Source organism: Cnephaeus nilssonii (genome assembly GCF_951640355.1).
Source record: "Cnephaeus nilssonii genome assembly, chromosome: 18".
Taxonomy (NCBI): domain Eukaryota; kingdom Metazoa; phylum Chordata; class Mammalia; order Chiroptera; family Vespertilionidae; genus Cnephaeus; species Cnephaeus nilssonii.
Genome location: NC_137089.1, coordinates 9,053,626 through 9,078,653, shown reverse-complemented (window position 1 = coordinate 9,078,653; position 25,028 = coordinate 9,053,626). Strand labels below are relative to the sequence as shown.

Here is a 25,028-nt window from a genome sequence, read left to right as displayed (position 1 = left end):
TGTTGCAGTTGTCATTATGTATCCAAGGACATATAATATTCTGTTGGCCCATTATAGAAGGGGATGGGGCCAGTGAGGTTATTTTGGCATGACTTATTTAGACAGAAGCTGTGTTGACCTTTGGTATTAGTAAATACTGCTTCTCAAGTAAACATAGTTACAAACCAATTTTAAATTTAATCAAACCATTAATTTGCTCTCAGATTGTGTTAATAGAGATCTATTTTGCCCTTGAATAAGAAACCGTAGAGAATGCTCTCCACTGCTAACCCCTCTAACTGTATAAAGGCTATCCAGCACAATGTGAATGTCCCCACTCATCACAGAAACCGAGGCAGAAAGACCGAATCTAATCAGATTTATGGAAGACTTGTTTTTGGTATTTTTCAGGTTAGTACTGCTGAATATGAGACGATCTGCAGCACCAAGTCAGTTGCAGGGGAAACCCTTCAAAAAACCAAAATTTATACCGCCAGCGAGAAGTAACCCAAGTCCGAATGAAGAGAATACAAAGCTGGATCCAGATGTACAATTGTCTGAGGTAAAAAAAAAAGAAGTTAAAGGAAGCATAAATTGATTTCAGAGAGAGGAAGGGAGAGGGAGAGAGAGAGATAAACATCAAAGATGAGAGAGAATCATAGATGGGCTGCTTCCTGCATGCCCCCTAGTGGGGATCGAGCCCACAACCTGGTTATGTGCCCTGACTGGGAATTGAGCCGAGACCTCCTGGTTCATATGTGGATGCTCAACCACTGAGCCACACTGGTCAGGCTCTTTTTTTTCTTTTTTTTAATCTTCACCCGAGGATATTTTTTCCATTGATTTTTAGAGAGAGTGGAAGGGAAGGAGTAAGGGACTGGGGGGGAGAGAGAGAAAGAGAAACATTGATGAGAGAGACACATTGATTGGTTGGCTCCCGCACCCACCCTGACTAGGGTTGGGGCTTGAACCCTTAACCCAGGTATTTTCTCTTGACTGGGAATCAAACCTGTGACCCTTCAGTGCGTGGCTGACACTCTAACCAGGGAGCCACACTGGCCAGGGTGATTTTTATTCTTTTTAAAGATACCATATATTGGATGTGGAGAGAGCAGAGCGCCTGAAGAATGGCTCCTTTGTGATGACCACATCCAACAGCAACTGGGGCTTATTCCTCACGGGTGGCAGGATACCCGTGACCTTTCTGTGATATTACGCCCCATATATATATATATATATATATATATAGAGATACCATATAAATAAATGAAAACTTTAGATAAGGCAGTTTAAAGACAAACATGTAAATAATGATTTATATAATTATTCTGGACATTTCATTTTACTTATAAAAAGTAAATGTGCCCTGGCCAGATTGGCTCAGTGGATAGAGCATTGGCCTTTGGACTGAAGGGATGTGGGTTTGATTCCGGTTAAGGGCAAGTACCTCGGTTGCAGGCTTGATCCCCGGGCCCAATTGGGGCATGTGTGGGAGGCAACCAATCGATATTTCTCTGTCTTTCGCTCTCCCTCTCCCTTCCACTCTTTCTAAAAATCAATAGAAAACATCCTTGGGTGAAGATTAACCAAAAAAAAAAAAAAAAAGTAAATGCTTGAAGCAGTCTTAATATATGCTCTTTACTACTAAGAGAAGGGATTGTTTTGATCTTAGATATATAGAAGTTATATAGAAAATATATAAAACGGGCAAGCCACACTTCTGCTACTCTACAATTGTCCGATTTATTTATGCTATGGAGGTTAAAGTCTAATAAATTTTTTTCTTTTTTATTGTGAGTTGTTATTTTTTAAAAAATTCAAACATACTGTGGTAGACAGAAAAATGGCTCTCTAAAAATGTCCATGTCTTGCCCAGCTGGTGTGGCTCAGTGGTTGAGTATTGACCCATGACCCAGGAGGTCGTGGTTTGATTCCTAACATGGCACATGCCCGGGTTTCGGACTCAATGTACTTTAGGGGACATGCAGGATTCGATGATTCTCTCTCATCATTGATATTTCTATCTCTTCCTTCCTTTTTCTGAAATCAATAAAAACATATTAAAAACATCCATGTCCTAATCCTTGGAACTTGTGAATATGTTACCTCACATGGTAGAAGGAACTCTTTGACTAAGTGATAATGTTAAGGACCTTGAGATGGGGTAGTTATCCTGGATTGCCTTGGTTGCCCCATATAATCATCCTTAAAAGTAGAAGAGGGAGCCCTGGCCAGTGTGGCTTTGTTGGTTGGGCATTGTCTCATGCATTGAAAGGTTGCTGATTTGATTCCCAGTTAGGGCATATGCCCGGGTTGCAGGCTCAATCCCTAGTGGGGGGCGTGCAGAGGACAGCTAATCGATGTTTCACTCTCACATTGATCTTTCTCTCTCCCTTTCCCTTCCTCTTTCTCTAAAAAAATAAATAAAAATATTGAAAAAACACACTATAATTATAAGCACAATTTTCATTCTCTGTTTCTTTTAGTTATTTAAAAAAATATTTTTATTGATTTCAGAGAGGAAGGGAGAGGGAGAGGGAGATAGAAACATCAATGATGAGAGAATCACCCCACACTGGGGATCGAGCCCGAAACCTAGGCATCTGCCCCAACCAGGAATAGAACCGTGACCTGATTCATGGTCGACACTCAACCACTGAGACACACTGGCGAGGCTCAGCTTTTAAAACTAATTTAAAAAACAATAAAAATGGAATTTTAAATTATTTTAAAGTACCTATTTCCTATGTATATGTAGAGAAACTAAACTTGTAGCTTTTTTTTTTTAAACTTGTCGCTCTTTTTACATTAGGTATCTGTTATGTAAAAATATGGAAAATTAGATTGAATTTCTGCATAAAAATACATATTTCGTTCTTTTAGGTTGCTGCAAATAATACTTTTCTCCAATCACAACCTGATCCCAAAATATACAGTTTAAATCTTCGGCCTGCTGAAGACAGTGGTAGAGAAATGAATCACGGGGAGACATCTGCAATGCCAGCATTTAACCTACATCATACAGGTAAGACTGTACTTTTTAGTAATCAGGTTTACACTTGACCAGTTTTATTGCAGTACTAGAGGCCCGGTGCATGAAATTCGTGCAAGGGGCTCAGCCCTTGCAGCCCCGACTGCCTTGGCCCTCGCAGCCCCAGCTGCCTCGCAGGCCCGCCCCCCACCCACTGGTTGTTCTGGAAGGTTGTACAGGAAGGTTGTTCCCCCGTCTGGTCTAATTAGCGTATTAGCTCTTTATTATATAGGATTATTTAAATTGATTACTTAGAATGAATATGTACATTTGAAAGTTATTGATACAATACTACTAGATTGTTGGCAATTCAGATTTTTGTTGTCATAATTTATCTTTAATGATTGTATTAATAACCATGTCATTCAAATCTTGTACTTTATAATAGGTGTATGTCTAATACTGTTCATTGTAAACATATTGGTCAAATATGGTCTTTGTTTCAAGTACTAAAAGGTGTTTAAAGATTAAAAAAACAAATTTTCTAAAAAAACATGTTGCCCTGGCCGGTTTGGCTCAGTGGAGAGAGCGTCGGCCTGTGGACTGGAAGGTCCTGGGTTCGATTCCAGTCGGGGGCATGTGCCTTGGTTGCAGGCACATCCCCAATGGGGTGTGTGCAGGAGGCAGCTGATCGATGTTTCTCTCTCATCGATGTTTCTGGCTCTCTGTCCCTCTCCCTTCCTCTCTGTGGAAAATCAATAAAATATATTAAAAAAAAACAAAAAATAAAAAATATATGTTAACAATACTAAAACTGGAGAGGTGAACTTGAAATAAAAGAAATTGTTAAATCATTATAGTCCATGGAGTAACTTCAGATCAGTTAGATGGGAATTATGAAGTAAAAGCAGTAAAAGCAAGCATTTAACAAATGTTCCCTCTCCCCATTGTTGAATTGAGTTAAAATAATGGCTATGGTTCTTTTTGTATCTGTAATAGATCAGTATTTTTCAGGTAATTAAAAAAATAATGAAGATTGTTCACAGATGTTTATTTGGCCTTGTGAAAGCCAACATCAAAACTACAGTTTTCCAAATTGTATTTTATTTATTTTTGGTTGAATAAGCATATTCAGGGAGAGAACCCATCTGCTGGTTTGTAGTATTGTAACTGCCATCCTTAAGATACCAGTGTAAATCAACAAAAAGTGCCTTCATCGCTTAACCCTTTTCAAGGAAGTTCTTGAGCTTGGTGATGATTAATTTTACCTATAAATGGTTCATTTCTTGGTGGGGAAGAAAGGAATTTTGTATTTCCCCAATTGGCCAGGCTCATTGGTACCATTTGCGCTCCTCAGAACTTTAAAAGTGCGGAAGGACTTTTGGAGCTGGTACCAATTCAGGGAGATTTGTAGAAACAGTTCTGGGCATGGCCGTTTAGCTGCTGCCATGTCTCACTGATTTGCTCTCATTTCTTCCTACCTTACTTCCTTCCTCTTTTCTTCTGTCTTTGTTAGATGAATGTCCTATTTTCCCAGTCTTTCATCTCTACTGTCAGGCCTGTGGCAGATCATGATCCATGCATGCCTGTTTTTTGTTTTTGTTTTTTCTATCATGGTAACTAATATCTTCCCCAGAGAATGATATTTAGACTCTACAGTATGTTACATTCCTTGTTACTGGTTTGGGGTCTCATTTGTGTTCTATGGTTTCTTGTTCTCTTCCCTGCTAAATATGAGAAGAGAGTTAAGAGTTAAGATAAACTAAAGAGGGAGTTAATTTACTCAACCTTTAATCCCTTAATCCTTCTCCGATTTAAGGCATTCACTGGCCTGGGGAACCTGTGCCAACCTGCTGACATGTCCTGCCTGTCATTCAGAGAGAGGTTAGCTGGGGAAGAGAGCATTGTAAGAAGCATCTTGCTTTCTGTAGTGATTGCTGAAGAGAGATGTTGCATATAGAAAAGCATGGAGCCCTAGCTGGTTTGTCTCAGTGGGTAGAGTGCCCGGAAGGACATCCAGAAGGACGTCTGGAAGGACGTCCGGTCTAATTAACATGTTACGCTGTTATTATTACAGATAGAAGAAGGTGTGTGTGTGTGTGTGTGTGTGTGTGTGTGTACATACATATATAGATATATGTTTTTATTGATTTCAGAGAGAGGGAGTGGGAGAGAGAGAGAGAGAAACATCAACAATGAGAATCATCAATGGACTGCCTCCTGCATGTCCCCTACGGGGGTTTAGCCTGTAATCCAGGCAAGTGCCCAGACCGGGAATCGAACCGTGACTTCCTGGTTCATGGGTTGACACTCAACCACTGAGCCACAATTGGCCGGGCAAAAATTCACCATTTTAACCATTTCAAAGTGTGCATTTCAGTGGCATTTAGCACATTTACAGTGTTTTGCAAACATTACCACTATCTAGTGTCAGAACATTGTCATCACTAAAAGGAATCTCAGGGCCAATTAAGCAGTCAACTCCCCATTCCCCACTTTCTTCCCAGCCCTGGTAACCACTAATCTGCTTTCCGTCTCTATGGTTTTGCCTGTTTTGGACATTTCATATGAATAGAATCCTACAATATATATAGTTCCTTGTGACCTTTTTTTTAAAAAAAAAAGGATAGGTAATGAATGCACATGGTACAAAATTCAGAAGTTAAGAATATAGTAAGAAATCCCCTTTCCCTGATCCCTTGCCATCTAGTTTCTTTCTCCAGAGGCAACCAGTTACCAGTATTTGGGCATGTATGAGATATTTTGTACATTTGGAAACATTTGTATGTAATATATTTTCCCCATACAAGTTATTATTCACTAGCTGCACTGTTCTATACTTTGCATTTTTACTCTAACAGTCTATCTTTGAAATCTTTGTCAGTACATTTAGAACTACCTCTTTCTATTTAAAAACTACATAATATTCTATTGTATGGATTTGCCAAGTATATTTAACCAGAGCCTTATTAGGTTGCTTAGCTTTTTTGTTATTACAAACAAAGCTATAGTGAATATCTATGTTTCTTTAAATTACTATTACATTTATTGATTAAGGTATTACATATGTGTCCTTATCCCCCCATTCCCCCCCCCCCATGCCCTCACCCCTCTGATGTCTGTGTCCATTGGTTAGGCTTATATGCATTCATACAAGTCCTTTGGTTGATCTCTCCCCTTACCCCTACCCTCTCCTACCTTCCCTCTGAAGTTTGATGGTCTGATCAAATATCTATGTATTATAAAAATAGGTGAGACTATATCCATAGGGTAAATACATTGGAGTAGGGTGCTGGTCTCAAAGTGTGTGCAGTGTGCATTCGTCATTTTGATTGATAATGATGAGTTGCCTTCTGCAGATACTAAAACTTTATACTCCCACCAGCAATGTATGAACAATGCATATATCCTTTATTATGATGCTCAAGCTATATGAAAGTACATATAGGCATACCTCGTTTTGTTGTACTTTGTTTTATTGGGCTTTCAAATAATGTGTTTTACAAATTGAAGGTTTGTGGCAACCCTGTATCGAGCAAGTATGTTGATTCCATTTTTCAATTGTATTTGTTCACTTTGTGTCTCTGTGTCACATTTGGTAATTCTCACAATATTTCAGAATTTTTCATTACTGTTATAATTGTGATTTGTGATCAGTACAAATTGTCAGTTATAGCCCTAGCCGGTTTGGCTCAGTGGATAGAGCGTCAGCCTGTGGACTGAAGGGTTCCAGGTTTGATTCTCGTGAAGGGCACATGCCCGGTTGCGGGCTAAATCCACAGTAGGGGGCGTGTAGGAGGTAGCTGATCAATGATTCTCTCTCATTATTGATGTTTCTCTCTCTCTCTCTCCCTCTCCCTTCCTCTTGGAAATCATTAAAAATATATTTTAAAAAATTGTCAGTTACAAAATAGTAACGGTATAGTCAATATTGTAATAACTATGTATGGTGCCAGGTAGGTACTAGACTTATCAGGGAAATCACTTTGTAAATTATAAGTTTAAGTACTATGCTGTACACCTGAAACTAATATAATATTGAATGTCAACTGTAATTAAAAAAAACAACAACTTGATGTGATAGTGTTCTATTTCTGCCCCTAACAAAAGAAATTGGTTTATCTGAACTGGCCAGTCTGGAGGCCTCCAGGCTCCTACTCTGAAAGACACAACTCCTGGAGGACATAAGTTACAGATTATACAAGTATAGAGCAAAATCACAAGGCACCATGGGCTAGGGGTTCAGGGTTATAGTAGGAGCTGATTGGTCAGATGTGAGATAAGGGTAATAAATCATTCCTTCAGGTCTTTTTTTTTTTTTTTTTTACATATTTTTTTATTGATGTCAGAGAGGAAGGGAGAGGGAGAGAGAGATAGAAATATCAATGATGAGAGAGAATCATTGATTGGCTGCCTCCTGCACGCCCCCTACTGGGGATCGTGCCCACAACCCGAGCATGTGCCCTTGACTGGAATCGAACCTGGGACCCTTTAGTCCGCAGGCCGGCGCTCTATCCACTGAGCCAAACCAGCCAGGCTCCTTCAGGTCTTTTTCACATATTTGTCCTCATCCCCCCATTCCCATCCCACACCCCTCCCCACGCATGCCCTAACCCCTCTGTTGTCCTTGACCACTGGTTAGGCTCATATGTATGCACACAAGTCCTTTGGTTGATTTCTCCCCTTTATCCCCACCCTCCCCTACCCACCCTCTGAGGTCCGACAGTCTGATCCATGCCTCCTTGTCTCTGGGTCTGTTCTTGTTCATCAGTCTTTGTTGTTCATCATTTCCCCTAGATGAGTGAGATCATGTCCTACTAGAAATACACTTACAAGAACCGAAAATGAGACAAGCAATAATGGTTATGCTGAAAGGCAAATGAATCAGTCTGTCGTGAGTTTCTTTCTAGGCCAACAGTTCTTTTGTGACCCAATTTCAATGTCAAACAGTTCCTATGTGTACATGTCAGCAATGATATTTCAGTTCTGGATGGTGGACAAATGGTGGTAATGCAGGTCCGACCCTCTCTGGTTTGGTCCTGGGCAACCTGCAGTGACGCACAGCTGCTGACTGCTAGTATGGCAAGGGTACGTCAGCGTCTTCCATCTCTGGACTGCTTCTCTTCTGTCTTCATGGCTGGAGTAGTCCTGTCAATTCCTCTCTGTTGCCGGAATCTACATGGTTTTGGAGTTGTTTCCTGAAAATATACAAACATATTCTCGACCAAAAGTTAATAAAGGAATATTTTCTATAAATTTGACTTGGGACCCTTTTTCATTTTTTGCCCAAATGATTTTCCTCTGGCTTGTTTTGACACCATGTGTGTTTTTCCTGGGTATCTTGCTGTTAGCATTACAATTAATTTTCTAAAGTAATTTTCTAGATGTAATTTACTTACAGGACAACAAATTTTCTAGATGTAATTTACTTACAGGACATTTTTCCTTACATGATATTCTTCTACTATCCCCCCTTTTTTGATTTAAGTATTAGGAGGCTTTTGAAAATTTTATAATGTAGTCTTGATAGCTTTTAAATTTTAAGGTTCATTAAATGTTACGCAATTTTATCATGAGATGAACTACCAATAAAATTTTTAGTTAACACTTTAGGAACTGCTTTTTGTCCAGTACAATTAATTTTTCTAGAATATTCACTTATTTCAAATTAGCCAATTTAAATTAGCCTGAAAACTTGACTACTATTTTACTGTCAAATTTATTACTCTAACAACAATCTTATTTTACCCTGTAAATATTAGTGGAAAGGATTATTTGCCTTCTTGAGTAGGCCCTGAGCATTCCTGGTGGTAGGCTGGATTTAAATATCAAAACCCCACTTCCCCACATCATGGGTACAAGACAACTCAAACAAGTCTTGTTGCAGTGAGAGGGCAGCTGCTGTCGGCCAAGTCTCTGTCTGTTACCCGGGTCCCGATTTGAGCTGGGCATGGGAAGTTAAGCAGCCATGGGGGCAGGAGACTTCCCTCAGAAGGGGTGAGGGTTCAGGCCCCTGCAAAGCTGGGGGGGTGAGGGTCTGTGCCCCACCTCTGTTGACCCCCAAGTTCTCTCCTGATGGCCCCTATGCGACTGTGCCTGTCTTAGGTTGTTCCTTCCCTGAGGAATCTTACCCGTCTCTGGCTAACCAGCCATCCTCCGGGGCCAAGCAGGGTGATGTGAGGTTCAGTTCTGTCTCCTTGGTAGCCTATGCCCCCGTGGCCTCCACGCCCAGCACCTGTCTTGGGATCCCCTCGCCTACTGGCGGGGATTCCTTCAGGTCTTGAGGACAACTCCCAGGTCAGCTGGGTGTCCATAACCACTTTCAAGAACAAGTAACCAAGTGGGTTTTCCTGCCTTAGGGCTCAGGAGCTGTTATCTTTAGCCTGCCAGTGGGATTAAACCTTGGGGTGACCATTACTCAGAACTGGGCTATTGTCTTCTGCTGTGTCAGGAGTCAAGGATCATCAGGGCAGTCAAGTTAGCTGAGAGAGAGAAGAAAAATATGAATGTTTTAAAACTACAGTTTAAATCAAATCAGAATTATACAGATCCTCAGTGAAGTGGCCTTAGCCCAATTTGAATTAAGTATGGTAAACAGAGGGCTTCAGGCAGATACCCCCTATGTCCCATTGTTTCTGATTTGCCTAGCAAGAATTTGCCTGCCAGGTATGTTCCCCTCCTCCCCAACTACCTGTAAATCCTCCATTCTTCTGAAATCTAATACTCCCTTCCATCCCCCTTTCTCCTTTGTCCAAAATGTCTTATATACCCAGTGTTGGCCTCACTGTCCTTGGAATTTTCATCTCTCTGAAATTACCCATGCACATGTATTAAAACTTTGTTTTCTTCTGTAAAAAAAAAGTATTGAAGCCTGGCTGGTATGGCTCAGTGGTTGAGCATTCACCATCAACCAAGAGGTCATGGTTCAAGTCCTAGTCAGGTTCAAGTCCTAGTCAGGGCACCTGCCTGGGTTGCGGTCTCTATCCCCAGGGTGGGGCATGCAAGAGGCAGCTGATTAATGATTCTCTCTCATTATTGATGTTTCCATCTCTCTCTCCTTTCCTCTCTGATATCAATAATATATATATATATATATATATATATATATATATATATATGAAATCTGCCTCTTTCATTTTAATGCTGCCTAATGTAGACCATAGTATTGTAAAAAATAATATAGATGGAGCCATTTCAAAATGGAGTTGGAGCTGTCATCCCAGAGGAACTGCCTTGCCTGTATGTCTTAGTCCTCAAATCTTTGGAATGTTAAAACTGGGCAAAACAATATTTGATCTGAGCCTAAAGCAACATTGTGTTCCAAAGAACTATTTGCAAAGATAACAAGAGAGCAGTTATTATGACTACTGTACTGAAAACTAAAGACATTTTTAAGAATCAGCATCACTGTATTAGCTTATCTGCCTCTACAGAAATTCCTTCCTGCCGAAACCGGTTTGGCTCAGTGGATAGAGCGTCAGCCTGCGGACTCAAGGGTCCCAGGTTCGATTCCGGTCAAGGGCATGTACCTTGGTTGCAGGCACATCCCCAGTAGGGGGTGTGCAAGAGGCAGCTGATCGATGTTTCTCTCTCATCAATGTTTCTAACTCTCTATCCCTCTCTCTTCCTCTCTGTAAAAAATCAATAAAATGTATTTAAAAAAAAAAAAAAGAAATTCCTTCCTTAGCTTGTTAGCACCCTGGATTCTATTCATGTAATTATTCCCCTTTTCTGTCTCATAAATACCCCTTGCCTTCATCTCCTAATAGGAAGACTTTGGGTTTCTGTCTGAATCACTGCTTCCTAAATAGCTATTGTGTTGGTCCTCAAGTAAACGTGTGCGCGCCAGCACAGCCAAGGGTTTGGCGAGCCTGAGGGAGGGCCGGCGAAGGATGAAGAAAAGACAGAGAATAAGCTGGGTCTTGGTGGATCTTCTGGGCCTGGCTGAGGCCACAGAACAGATCCAGACTGCAAGCTGATGCCTTATTTTATAGTCAGAGGTAAACAAGGTAGTGGTCACCATAGTTACAGTATTCCTGTGAGTTTCACTTGTTTTGGCAGCACTTGCTGCCCCTCCCACAGTCCATTAGCTACCCAGGAAAGATCTAGGGAGCAGTCACAAGATCAAGCTTAATTATGCTTAGAGGGCTGTGCCCTCTAAGCTGGGACTTGTTTGAGGCTTTGCCAGCAGGTCAGTCCAAGGCTTAACCCTATAACCGCTCCCTACATAAATGCTTGTTGTCTCTCACTTGGCTAATTTATTTTTAGGTTAACAGTTTTGGAAGGTTTTACAAATGTAAAATATTAATGGATATTCTCAGATTGATGTCCAGAATGCCATTTTACACATCCATCAACAGGACCGAAGAGTGCTCTTTGCTCTACCCTCTTATCTGCTCTTGACATTTTCAGTCTTTAAAAATTTTGCCAGTCTTATGGATGAAAGTCCCATTTTTGCTATACATTTCCTTGATAATTTAGAGATTGAATGGTTTTTCATATTTTTATTAGTATTTTGTTTCTTAATATAATATCTGCATTTCCCCCCCAAATAACAAAATATTATTTAAGGATAATATATATCTTGTGTTCTTGTTTTTCTTTGCATATCTGTGGTCAGGTTGCTGGGACGGGTCAATTTTCAATTCCCATCTCTATGGGCAATAATCATTACTATTTACAACAATTTATTGAGCAATAAAACTGACCAAAGGCAGTGAAAAGCTAGAAGTATTAACAAATCAGACTATTCAGTAAGGTATGCCACACAACACTTAGCATTCCATATTGAAACCAAAAATATACCCAAAATGTGTTTGGGTCTGAGTTCTTTGTCTCGGAAAACCGGAGAATGGATTCAGGGACAAAAATGGTGGGAAGAAAACAGAATTTATTGGGGGGGGGGGGGGGGGGACGCGGGGGCAGAGCTTGCGGGAGGAGATAAGGAGATATATGGACTTCCTGCTGCAAGACAGCAGGAAGGGGTCCCCAAATGGGTTACCCACTTAAGCTCTTGTTTAGGGGATATTGATATACTCTGCTAGCTTCTGATTGGTCCCTTTAAGGAATTCTGGCAATATCCAATTATATCAAAGTTCAGGTTTCTACCTGTGGGAGGACCTGATTAAGGACTGCCACTTCAGGTCCCAGGTGACATCACTGTCCCCACCTGGCCAGGTCAAGGGTCAAGTTTCCCCAGCCCAGCCAGGTTCACCTCCATGTCTGACTTCCTTTCCCCCTACCTCCACGTGGTCCCTGTCTGTGTACCTAGTCCTCTTTTTTTTTTTTTTTTTATCTCATTAGAACACCCAGCAGTCTTTCCCTTTTTTCCTGATGGATACACATTTAAAACTTCTTGCACATCATGTGGCTCATATGAGAACTCAATACATTTAATTTGCTTCTCCCTATTGAAAGAATGAAAACAAGGAATTGAAATTTTATGGTGTTTCTGCAGAACTACAGCTTCCTGAATAGGGGCTGTATCAGGTAGAATTCACCTTTGTTTTCCTTGGGCCTGGCACAGTGCTTGGGAGGATTTTTAATGGCTGTTCAGTAATTGGTTGAATGGAACTGTGTTCAAATATGTTCTAATTCTTTCTTTTATCTGGATAAACATGTATGTCAGGAGAAAATAAGCTTATTTTGCTTACATTGTTATTTACCATATTTTCAGACAGGGATTAGAAAATACATTCCAAGCATGTAAACTGGTAGCCTTGCAAATGGCTAGACTGTTTTCTTTCGCAGTTGAGATTGTGTGAGTATAGCTAAATGAAAATCCCACCCCGTAATAATAGTAAAATAGTGATTTTGTTGTGTGAGGTCTTAAGGCGAGATTATGCTGTTTTCACTGTGGTGATTTTTACACATGATAGAGAGCAGGCTAGCATATTCACATATGTTACAGCGAGAATAATACATTGCTTTAAAAACCTTTTTTTTTTTTTAAATCTGCTTTTTAGATTCATTGTTTGACAAAAATTTCTTCTTAAGTAACTGAAAAAGCACACACCCCAGTGGATACTGTAGGTTGTAAATTGAAGGAGAAGCTTAGCTTTACTGTGGAGTCTGAGTCTGGGTGTAACCTAACTAGCTAGAGGATATGCAATTCCTGATTGACAGCAGGACCAGCATTATGCAGATTTTGTAAGAGAGAATAGCAGCTCAGAAACCGTGGGCCTTGCTCAGTTAGGAATCACTACATTCATCTCGTTAGTTTTTATTTTTCTGTCTACTGGATCTGTAAACAGGACAAAACAGTTCCTCTTTTGTTTTTATTAAAGTGATACTGCAGTGCAGTTTCAATATCAGCTAAGCATACATATGTGGAAATCTGATATTCTCACCAAATTAGCTAATTTTTAGCGGTGTTCCATGCTTATCTCTAGACCTTTGTGTATTAAATCCTATCTTGAGCTGTTCTCTTTATACACAAGTGTGTTTTGCCTGTGCCTTCCTGTCTGTTTCAGTGAGAAGCTTTATGTAGGTCAGGCTTGGCTTAAGCAGATTTCCTGAACCTGCGTCAGCTTAAGCTGGAGGAATTTTAATAAACCCTCCCCTGTAGGCGTGGGCCTAAATGAGGCTAGCCTAGTTAAGCCTGATCTTTTTCCGTTTGTGAAAAGAGCTGAGCAGAGCTGAAGGCTGCATGGTGGTTTCAGAAACTGCCTACTGAATTTGAGAAAAGAACAATGGTGGGAAAGGCTAGATCTTCCAATTTTACCTTATCCGAAAAGCTTGATTTGCTAAAACTTGTGAAGCCATATGTGAAAATTCTCGAAGAACACACTAATAAGCATTCAGTAATAGTGGAAAAGAATAGATGTTGGGATATCATAGCGGTTAACTATAATGCCATTGGAGTAGACCGCCCTCCTCGGACAGCGCAGGGCCTACGCACCCTTTACAAAAGGCTCAAAGAATATGCCAAACAGGAGCTTTTGCAGCAAAAAGATACCCAATCAGATTTAAAAAGCAATATTTCTGAGCCAACCAAGAAAGTTATGGAGATGATTCCCCAGATTTCCAGTTTTTGCCTGGTAAGAGACAGGAACCACATACAAAGGTAAGCTTTATTTTATTTTGTTGTGGAAAATTATGGCGCCTCCTATCTATTGGGCTCTGGCTTAGCTGTGACAGAGATATGCATAGTAAGCATCCCCCCTCGGGAGCAATGAATAGTGTCTTTGTTTTGCGTTCTAAAAAAAGAAAAGTGAGGCTATAAGGAATTTTCCTGCTGCATTTCATTTAAGTCACTTTTATTGTCTTCCCTTCCCCCTTCCCTCCTTCTGTGTAGTTTCTAAAAAGTAAAGGTTAGGGAGGAATAATTGGGATGAAATTTGTGACATCTGTTCATAAACTTTTTAAGCTTTAAGATTCAATTATTTAATTAGCTGAGAGAGAGACCTTTTAAGATTTCATTTAAGATTACATTTCATTGGAATTTTCAGTTTCATAGAAAGTTAGTTGTAAGAGAAATGGAACCCTTGCTTGTATGTGAAATTGTCACTGTCTCCACTTACTGAATATTCTTTGAGCTAAAAAACTAAAATCAATAATTAAGTAAACTTATTAATGGTATTATTGCATATGGTAAGACAGTTTAAGTTATTTTTCTAACATATTTAAAATAAAAAAACACGAGGAAAGGATTTAATGCCTAATTAGGGATTCAGGTTGCTTAATAAAATTTAAAGTTTTTGTGTATTTATTAATGGTATTGATCGTGGGTCACATAGGAAAGGGCAGATTTTCACAAATTGCTTTGCAAGGATATCAAACTATGAATTTTAATAGACCAACAAGAGCAACTGGTTTCATAAAGTGTTAGAAACATTTTATTGTTGTTAAATTTATGCGCTATATAACTACTTGCCTTGGAATCTTAAAAACTATTATCTTACTACTGATTCAAATTGCAACCCCTGGCCAAAGATAAAAATGGCAGCTACATTCTTCTGAATCATTTAGGGTAATTTAAACAAGTTGTAAATTTTTTGTTAGTTGAGAGACCTTTCAAATAAAGCTTTACAATGTGCTTTTCTATTAGTGGAAGAGTCATTATATAAGTAAATTTATTGATTACCTGTGAAAACTTTTTGAAGTTAGGAGAGAAACAGGGAAAAGAACTTTTTAACCAAACATATTTGTTATTTTGATAATTTACTGGGATCATTTTTTGAGCTCAGCTTCTTACCATATACTGCTTATTTCTAGCTGATAGCATAGTAAAAAAAAATCACTAGTGGGAATCCAGGACATGGGTACACAGTTATGGGGCCACTACTTAAAATGTTCACTGAGATGACAAATGATTAAATCCTAACATGCTGGATGTCCAGAAACCTCCACAGTAAGACTGTTTTATATTGTGTTACTTACTACATTTTTTTTCTCCTCAAACCATAAGAAAAGTTGCTTTTGCATTACAGGTATAAAACCATCTTTTGGGTATTAAGTATAGACTTTTGTAATTTGAAAACTACACATAGAAACTAGTTTTAGTTGCATATTTTAAAAACACAATGAGTATAGAAGAGAAATAAGATACAAGTATCTGTTTATATTTTGACCATTTGTATGTGTATGTATGTTACATATACAATCTTTTGGGACAACATTTCTCTGATAAAAGGAATTAATTGATTCACATATTTTTACACTTATTAAACAATAACATTTTTTCATATTTTAAAGTGAAGAATATCAGAAATAAGCCATTTAAATGCTTGCTTATGTTAGTGTCTACACTGCCATTTTTCATATTAGCGTTTTCATGTAATATATTGATATATTTAATGTGCTTATATTTATTTGACATCATCTTGAATCTTGATAATTACCTCACAAGTTTATAATTACTTTATAATGTTAATTATGTTTCTATATAAACATGTCTGCCAATCTCATCAGTCTCTCCATTCTTAGTAAGGAAAATCTTACTGTTCATATTATTTAATGTATTTAAAAAATTACACATATTTGGTTAGGCTATCTATAACACATTGATTTATGTGTATTTTTACTTCTTTCTAATATCAAATTATATTTTCTGTTTTTGTAACCCATTTGATCCTTACAATCCATATTTCTAAATTTTAGAAACCCTTCTGTTTATCACTTTTGTGACATTCGCTAAAGCATTTTTTATATGATGACCTTACTTATAATGTTTCCACTAAAATGGAATAGAATTTCCAGATATAAGACATTTTTAATTTACACTAGAGTATAATGTATATGTCTAATTGTACTCTATTGTAAATATTAATTTGGAATAGTTACAGTGTAAATTTTTAAAATTTAATCTGCAATTGTAATATTTTTCCATTATAGGTTTTTGAGATGTTAATAAAAGTAAATCTTACTAATTTGAATTACATTTATATTCTGTCGTTTTGCTTTTGAAAATCATAAGATGATAGCCAACCACAGTTTGGCTCAGTGGTTGAGCATTAACCTACGAACCAGGAGGTATCAGTTCAGTTCCTGGTTAGAGCACATGCTGGGGTTGCAGGCTTGGTCCCCTGTGAGAGGCGAGCAGAAGGCAGCCAATCGATGATTCTTTCTCATCATTAATGTTTCTCTCTCTCCCTCTCTTCTTCTCTGAAATAAAAAAAAAAAAAATTTAAGAGAAAATTATAAGATGACAAAAAAGTTATGAAAATGGATGAATTTATATAATCTACAAATAGGTTTTTTTAATAACATACTATATATTTCATTTGTATCCCTTTAACAAACATCTGATGTTATTGACAATTTAATGCCATTAGTAAGTGACATATGGGGATTTTAAATTTTTTCCTAAGTTCTACTTAAACTATGTTACTTATCATTTGTGAAATGTTCTGTAAATAATGTTAATATAGCACTTTCCCAGTAATATTCTAATAATCTCTTTCCCTTTCTAATTTTTATTTTTAAGTAAGGCAGAAGCAAAATTTAAAAATAACCCTCAAGAAACAAGATTATATAGTCTTAATTAATAGCTTCCTGGTATAACCAATTATTTAAAAAAACACACACAGAACTTTAAGGTACATAATAACATATTAATAAATTCTGCTAAAACTGTAGATGCCTGTACAGTTTTATGGAAATAACATGTAAATTTAATAAACTTTCAATCTATTGTATATAGCCTATTTAAAACCATTGCACTAACATAACCTTTTTATCTATATTTAATCATTCCACATATGATGAACACCTACCAGGTTTCAAGTATAGTGTTACGCAAGGTGCTGGGGATATAGTGGTCAATATAAAACCTTGGCTGGTTAACTTCACCTGACCAATGGTTGACAGACTGAGAGAACAACTGAGTCATGTGGTTTAGGATAGGTAAGATTAAACATTGCACCTGAAATTGGATAGTTAGGATAATCCTGATGGCATCTGAAGCCATACACAACCTTTGATTTTTTTTTTTTTTTGACAAATGCAGAAAACATTGCTTCTCATAGATGCCCTTCCATTATCCTCCTAGGAGTCTTGGAACTTGGTAATTTTTAGATCAATCCAGGAGAGCAGAAGCAGATCAAGGGCAAAGAAGGTATAGGGATAGCAAGACTCAGAATACCATTAAAGAACGTCAGACTTGTAGGAGCAATTGGCGTCTCTTTGAAACCATTAAAAATGGCTTTTCTTTTACCTCATTGTCATTTGTGTAGTATTGTAATTTCCTGTTCTTTTAAGAGCCAGATTTTAAAGTTAAGGGTGGGAAATAACATATATGTATGGTATTAAAATCCTAAATTTAGTTACTCACTTTCAACTTGTTATTCTAAGGGTTAAATATTTGTTTCATGATTTTCTTTATAGCTTTAAAGCTTAATAATTTAATGTACATTAAACTTGAAGTTATGGTGTAAGTATACCCTTGTCTTCATTTGATTTACATTTTATAATGCTTTTTTGTGTGCTGTAGTGCAAACTTGGCTGAGGAGGCACAGGCTGGTACCAGTTCACTACAGGTAATGTTGGATCAGCATCCAGTTGCTATTACAGTGGAGGTGAAGCAAGAAGAAGACATTAAGCCCTCTCCTCCACTGGTTTTAAATTCGGAACAGAGTTATACTTTAGAGCAAAGAGAAGAACATGAATTAGTACATGTTATGGAAAGATCTGGGTCGCCGTCACTTTCCTCTGTTGATATGAGAATGACATCGTCTCCATCTTCCATCCCAAGGAGAGATGATTTTTTTCATCATGAGTGTGGAGGACACTTTAGGTCACAATTAGGGTATGATCCTCAGATTCTGCAAATGCTGAAAGAGGAGCATCAGATAATTTTAGAAAATCAAAAAAATTTTGGATTATATGTTCAGGAGAAGAGGGATGGATTGAAAAGAAGGCAGCAGCTAGAAGAAGAGCTGCTACAAGCAAAAATTGAAGTGGAGAAGCTGAAAGCGATTCGCTTACGGCACGATCTGCCTGAATATAATAGTTTCTAATTTATTTTCAGTTTCACAATATGATAATTTGAATTTTGGCCAAATTACTTTCTCTTGGGAATGTCTTAAAGCAGAATATGTATTCTTATAATGTATCGTTAATCTCTATTATGAAAAAAACTTTTTTGACATTTTAAAAATTATTTAATTTTCTTTTGAGGTATATATTTTTTGTCTCTCCTCAATGTTTTTTTCTAAGAAGTTTAATTGTTGGCCTTACAAAAGATGTTATATTTTGATCATTAAAATATAACATACATAAATATATACACAAACACATACATATTCTTCCAGAGCTCTGTCTTCAACATTTTAAATTAGAGCTTTGAAAAGCAGTAGTTCAAGGTTTTTAATTCGGTCTAATTTAGAAGCAATACTAGCCTAAATACAGGAAGTTTGCCTTTATGACATTGATTTTTATGCTTTCATTTTTTGAAGGAGTAAGTCCTATGATTTTAGTGATGGGAGGTATTTGGTGATCACTTTTTACCCCCTCTTCAATTTAGAAGCTAATAAAACTGAGGTCCAGAAAGAACTCAATGTTACTTACTTGATATAACAAAGCTATTTGCCGAAACCGGTTTGGCTCAGTGAATAGAGCGTCGGCCTGTGGACTCAAGGGTCCCAGGTTCGATTCCGGTCAAGGGCATGTACCTTGGTTGCGGGCACATCCCCAGTAGGGGGTGTGCAAGAGGCAGCTGATCGATGTTTCTCTCTCATCGATGTTTCTAACTCTCTATCCCTCTCTCTTCCTCTCTGTAAAAAATCAATAAAATATATTAAAAAACAAAACAAAAACAAAGCTATTTATGGCAGAGCAAGGACCAGCACTGAGTTTTTGTTTGTAATCCCCCCCCCCCCCCCCCCGGCTATTCCATAGAAATAAAGAACCATTAAAATTAACCTCCATATTAAAAAATTAGAGGTGCTTATTTTATTAAAATAGTTTTTAAAGGTTGGGAGGTTATGAAATTGGGCATTGTATCAATTATCTCCCACCCCCCACCCACCCTGTTTTTTTGTTTGTTTTCTTTTTGGCAAGAAAATAAGATAATCTCTTGGAGCTATTATATATCTTGGCTGTAAGATTTAATGTTTTAATTCACTTTTGTCTTATTCTGAAAAAGATTTCATAGTAAAAATTTTAATGAACAAGATTAAAATTTTACATAGATCAAAAGTAGCAAAAGGTATGTTTATAGTTTATGATATAATCTGTAATGTTTTTTTAAATATTACTATTTTAGTATTTGTGGAAATAAAACTTTAATTCTTAAAGCACACATATTAAATTTAAGTTAAATCTTTAGTATGTATATTACTTATCAATTTCTATTTTTGCTAGAGCTTTGTTGAGGAAGCATTTTTAAGCCAAGCTTTAGAATGGGGTAGGCAGGATTTTAGCAGTATAGTGGAGAAAGGACGTTTAAGTCAAAGTGAGCAGCACGAAGACCTGGATCATCGCTGACAAGCATAAATGCAGTGCTAAACCAGGTAATTGTATGTGAGTGTAGAGGGCCCATTAGGATGGTAGTAATCTGAAGACATCTTCCTTGACTGTAGCTACTGTTGATTTCCAGGAGACTTTTTACATGCACAATACGCCAGAGATCTGCATTTTATGTAAAAGTTTCCAATTTTAAAATGTTTGCAAATAATTCAAAATGTTTAAAACACTACACAGACAAAACATGTGACATCCTTCAGGCTTCCTTTGTGGCCTTAAGGAGTAGAGCAGTGGTTCACCAAGAGTAGATCTTGACCAGTATATGAGCATCACTAGAGAACTTGTGAGCAATGTAAATTCATGCCTTTTGAATTAGAAACTTTGGAGGTGGAGTCCAGCAATATTTTAACAAACCCTCAGTTTGAAAACCACTAGAACAGAATATTTTGGAATCTAGCTTGGTGCCTAACTCATATTAGATTCTTAGAAAATTTTGTTGAAAAGAGGAGTAAAAGTGAGTTAAGGGATATTAATTTGGAAGTTGGTTGGTGCCAGATTATAGATTACATTAAAAACTAGTTTTAGCCCTGGCCTGGTAGCTCAGTTGGTTTGAGTGTCCTCCTAATAAGCCTAGGTTGCGGGTTCGATCCCTGGTCAGGGTACATACAAGAATCAACCAGTGAATGCATAAATAAGTATAATAACAAATTGATGTTTTTTTTCCCTCTCTTTCCCCCTTCCTCTCTCTCTCTCTAAAATTAATAAATAAAAAATAAACTTTTTAAGGAATCAGACTTGAATGTAAAATGGGAAGCCACTGAAGACTTTTGATTAGGGGGATATAAATTAGAGTTCTAAGTTAGTGTTATAATAGCATTTTGTAGTGAGAGTAAAGGAAGTCTGAAATTTAGGTTATGGCTATAGAAACAGAAATGATAAAAATAAAATGGACTGTTAGGATATTATTTTAGCTTGTTGATTGCTTAATTTCATCGACATTTTATATCTGCTTTTAGATTTAAATATTTTATAAAAATGCCTTGGATATAATGATACATCATTTTGACAATTTCATCATCTTTAATCTGTACTATGACTTCTTTGAGTCTAATGAATTTTATAATTGTAATTTGAGGTAATGTTTTTACAATATAATTCTAGTAAATGCATTCTTATAATAGTCAGTTTAACTTTTTGAGATTATTGAAAGCAAATTACTGTATATAAAGTAATTCATATTACAATTTCAGCATGTACTACTCATAATTGATGACGAATGTTTAATTTGAATATTTACTCTGTGCAGCTAAATCAGAGTTTTCCAAAATGTGTCCTGTGAGAGTAATTCTGTGAGTTGTTTCTAGGAAAGAGTTTTGTGTTAAAAAAAGTACAACATGCATCTTTTTTGTGTAATTAGGTTCTAAAATTAGTGTTGAAGGTAAACGTGTATACAGAATTGCCCTTGAAAATTCTTTTGCTGCCCATAAGTTATAAACATAGTCTGCTTCTGTCAGATTTTTCTCCAGTATTGGTCAAGATTGTTGCCATCCTATATCTTTTCTTACCCATATGAACTTAAATGGTACATTGTAGGTTTTTTAGTTTTTTTTATTTTATTTATTTTTTTATAATTCTTTTTTTCTCCTTTACTTTATTTTCCAATGGGGGTACATTGTTATTTTTACAACTTTTGATTTTCTAAACAAGGTATGATTTATAATGATATCCTGAAAAAGATAATGAAGCTTTCATTTCTAAAGATATTGGCAGATTTCTTAAAATATTTAAATCAAGTATTTTTATGTATAATAATGAGACATCAGCTTGGAGTTATTTCATTTTTGAAAGATTCACTCTATCCTTTGCATTTTTAGTTATATAAAAATGTTTAAAATGTTTCCATGTGCCTTCTTTTAGAGTAATGTCAAATTTTAAATAGACATGTTTTAATCATTTAGAGTGTGATGAAATGTATTTAATATATATTGTCGATCATGGTTAAATGTTTTCATACATGTTCTTTTAAATACAAGGTAATACATTATATTGATTTGTGTGCTCGTTTTGTGTGTCATAAGACAAAGAATTCAATATTGTTGAGGTAAAATTTTATAAGGCAAATTGAAATAAATTTATTTACAGGATTGTGGTATAGTAGATCTCAAATGTACCATGTCTAAATATCATAACATGTTTATTTTTCAAATATTAAGATCCACAAATTCTCAAAATCTATTAAATATTTGATAGTAAATTTGATTTCAAGTACTTAAAAATAATTAGATAAAAAATGGTTGCAATACTTAATACAAAAGATTAAAATCTTAAAATATGCAACCTAATTAATTAACAGTTATGCTCTTTGCATATAATTTTGATTTGATTAAAACTAGTAGCTATAATTTGAATTTGTTATTTTTAATTGCTTTGTAAATAATGGAAAGCAAAATAAATAAGATAAAAATACCTCCCAAGTCAGCCCAAACAGTTTAAACTAAAGAGTATATATCATTAGACTTACATGTTTGTTAGTATATCTTTCATATTTTTAAATTATGTGTGAATTCAATTCTGTTAACAAAGATTAAGAAACTCTTCAAACATAGAAAATGTCAAAAGCATTTCACAGTAAACGTGTCTGTCACCTAAATTCTGCAATTAATTTTTTCCTTTATCCATCTATCAGTTCATTTTTAAAAATAGGTTTTTATTGGCTTTAGAGAGAGATAGGAAGGGAGGGGGAGAGAGAGAAACATTGATGAGAGAAACATCAATCAGCTGCCTCAAGCAGGCTCCCTACTGGGGATTGAGCCTGCAACCCAGGTATATGACCTGACCGGAATTGAATTGGTGACCTCTTGGTGCGTGGACACCACTCAACCACAAGGCCACCAATTGATTTTTAAAGAAAACCCATATTATTATTTTTTAAAGTTTTCTTCCTTTTTTGCTCAATTCCTTCATCCTCCCACCTACTCTGCACCTCCCCTCAATTATAGGCCAGTCTCCCTGATAAACATAGATGCTAAAATCCTCAAAAAAATATTAGCAAACCGGATCTAGCAATACATTAAGATCATACACCGTGATCAACTGGGATTTACTCCGGGATTTCAAGTTGGTACAATATCTGCAAATCAAAAAAAGTGATGCACCACATAAACAAAATGAAGGATAAAAACCACATGATGGTATCAGTAGATGCCGAAAAAGCATTTGATAAAATCCAGCACCCATTTACGATAAAAACTCTCCACAAAGTGGGAATAGAGGGAACATACCTCAATATAATGAAGGCCATATATGACAAACCCACAGTCACTGTCAATGGGCAAAAACTATAAGCTTGGGAACAAGACAGGGATCTCCACTCTTCACCACTCTTATTCAACACTAGAGGCCCGTTGCACGAAGATTCGTGCAATAGGCCTTCTTTCACCTGGCTGTTGGCACAGGTTTTCCTCCGACACCCGGGACCCAGGCCTTCACTCTGGCTGCCGCCTTGCGCCTTCGCTCCGGCCGGAGTCTTCGCTGACTCTAGCCGGAGTCTGCAGTCTTCGCTTTGCTCTGGCCGGAGCTCGGCTCCTGTAGCACCCTCCGCCCCCCCCCCCCCCCCCTCATAGCAGGCATTTTGCCCCACCCAGCTGCTCCATGCCTAGAGCGGCTGGGGGGTGGGGCCACCGACATCTTGTCCTGCTAATTTGCATATCCCCTCCTGATTGGCTGGTGTGTGTTGCAGAGGTATGGTCAATTTACATATTTCTCTTTTGTTAGTGTAGATAGTACTCAAGTCCTAGCCACAGCAATCAAGTAAGAAATAAAAGGCATTCAAACTGGAAAGGAAGAAATAAACTGGCATTATTTGTAGATGCTATGATACTGCATATAGAAAACTCTAAAGAAAACTTATTTTAGCCCTAACCAGTTTGGCTCAGTGGATAGAGCGTCGGCCTCCGGACTCAAGGGTCCCAGGTTCGATTCCAGTCAAGGGCATGTACCTTGGTTGTGGGCACATTCCCAGTAGGGGGTGTGCAAGAGGCAGCTGATGGATGTTTCTCTCTCATCGATGTTTCTAACTCTCTATCCCTCTCTCTTCCTCTCTGTAAAAAATCAATAAAATATATTTAAAAAAATCAATAAAATATAATAAAAAAAGGAAAACTTATTTTAAAACAAATTGCAGAATTAGAATAAATCTAAATACTTCAGCATGAGTATTAAGAACTAGAATTCAATATTTGTGTATGTATGGTTGGTTCTTTTTTTTGTTTTTATTTTGGTTAATCCTCACTCGATATTTTTCCATTGATCTTTTAGAGAGAGTGGAGGAGAGAGGGAAAGACAGAGAGAAACACATTGACTGGTTGCCTCTTGCCTGTAACCAAGGTACATGCCCTTGATTGGAATCAAACCTGGACCCTTTGATCCACAGGCTGGCGCTCTATCCACTGAGCCAAACCAGCTAGTGCTGTGTATGTATGTTTTTTTAAGGTAAGATTTACAAACAGTGAAATGCATAAAACTTAAGTGATTAGTGTTGACAGATGACTACACCTGTGTCGCTTAAAACCCTCTCAAATTCAGAACATTATCACCCCAGATAGTTTTCTCTTGTCCCTTTCTAATCAGTTCTCTGGCACCATAGGCAACCACTGTTCTAATTTTTAAAAAGCATAAGTTTTGCCTGTTCTAGAACTTTAGTACTTGGAGTCATATAGCATGTACCCTTTGTTTCTGTTTTCTTTCACCCATTTTAACATTCTTAATTATATTTTATTGATTTTTTACAGAGAGGAAGGGAGAGGGATATAGAGTTAGAAACATCGATCAGCTGCCTCCTGCACACCCCCTATTGGGGATGTGCCCGCAACCAAGGTACATGCCCTTGACTGGAATCGAACCTGGGACCCTTCAGTCCGAAGGCCGACACTCTATCCACTGAGCCAAACCGGTTAGGGCTGACAAGAGGTATTGAGAAATATGATGAGATGTGTAGTTTCTGTCATGCTCATAAAGTATTATTCTGAAAATGACCTTTAATGCAAAGAAATGCCTTCTAGGTTTATTTTATATTTAATGGTAATTATACTTAGTTGACATTTAATTTCTCTTATTAGATAAAGAAAACTATGGATGATTACCAGTTTAAAGGAATTTGTGTATTAATGTTTGT

At 37.2% G+C, this 25,028-nt stretch overlaps 2 protein-coding genes across 5 annotated transcripts in view; both read left to right on the top strand.

Annotated features, from left to right (window-relative positions):
* Window positions 1-25,028, top strand: part of RAD54B (RAD54 homolog B) — a 70,088-nt gene that overhangs the window by 2,467 nt on the left and 42,593 nt on the right. For all 4 annotated transcript variants that reach the window (XR_013814929.1, XR_013814930.1, XR_013814931.1 and 1 more), the window contains exons 2-3: window positions 391-541; window positions 2,863-3,004. Coding sequence is in view for 1 of the 4 variants with exons in the window: in XM_079796121.1 (XP_079652247.1) it covers window positions 407-541; window positions 2,863-3,004 (277 nt within the window). In the remaining 3 variants the exon portion in view is untranslated. The remainder of the gene's footprint in view (window positions 1-390; window positions 542-2,862; window positions 3,005-25,028) is intronic.
* FSBP (fibrinogen silencer binding protein) lies at window positions 13,435-18,418 on the top strand. The gene is made up of 2 exons (XM_079796122.1): window positions 13,435-14,015; window positions 17,883-18,418. Exons 1-2 carry the CDS (start codon window positions 13,642-13,644, stop codon window positions 18,406-18,408), a joined length of 900 nt encoding a protein of 299 aa, XP_079652248.1. The 5' UTR covers window positions 13,435-13,641; the 3' UTR covers window positions 18,409-18,418.

Bases quoted from the DNA above. Each gene is read 5' to 3' on its own strand.
- FSBP (XM_079796122.1), top strand. From the start codon at position 13,642: ATGGTGGGAAAGGCTAGATCTTCCAATTTTACCTTATCCGAAAAGCTT. The intron at 14,016-17,882 runs GTAAGCTTTATT...TGTGTGCTGTAG, and splicing joins GACAGGAACCACATACAAAG to TGCAAACTTGGCTGAGGAGG.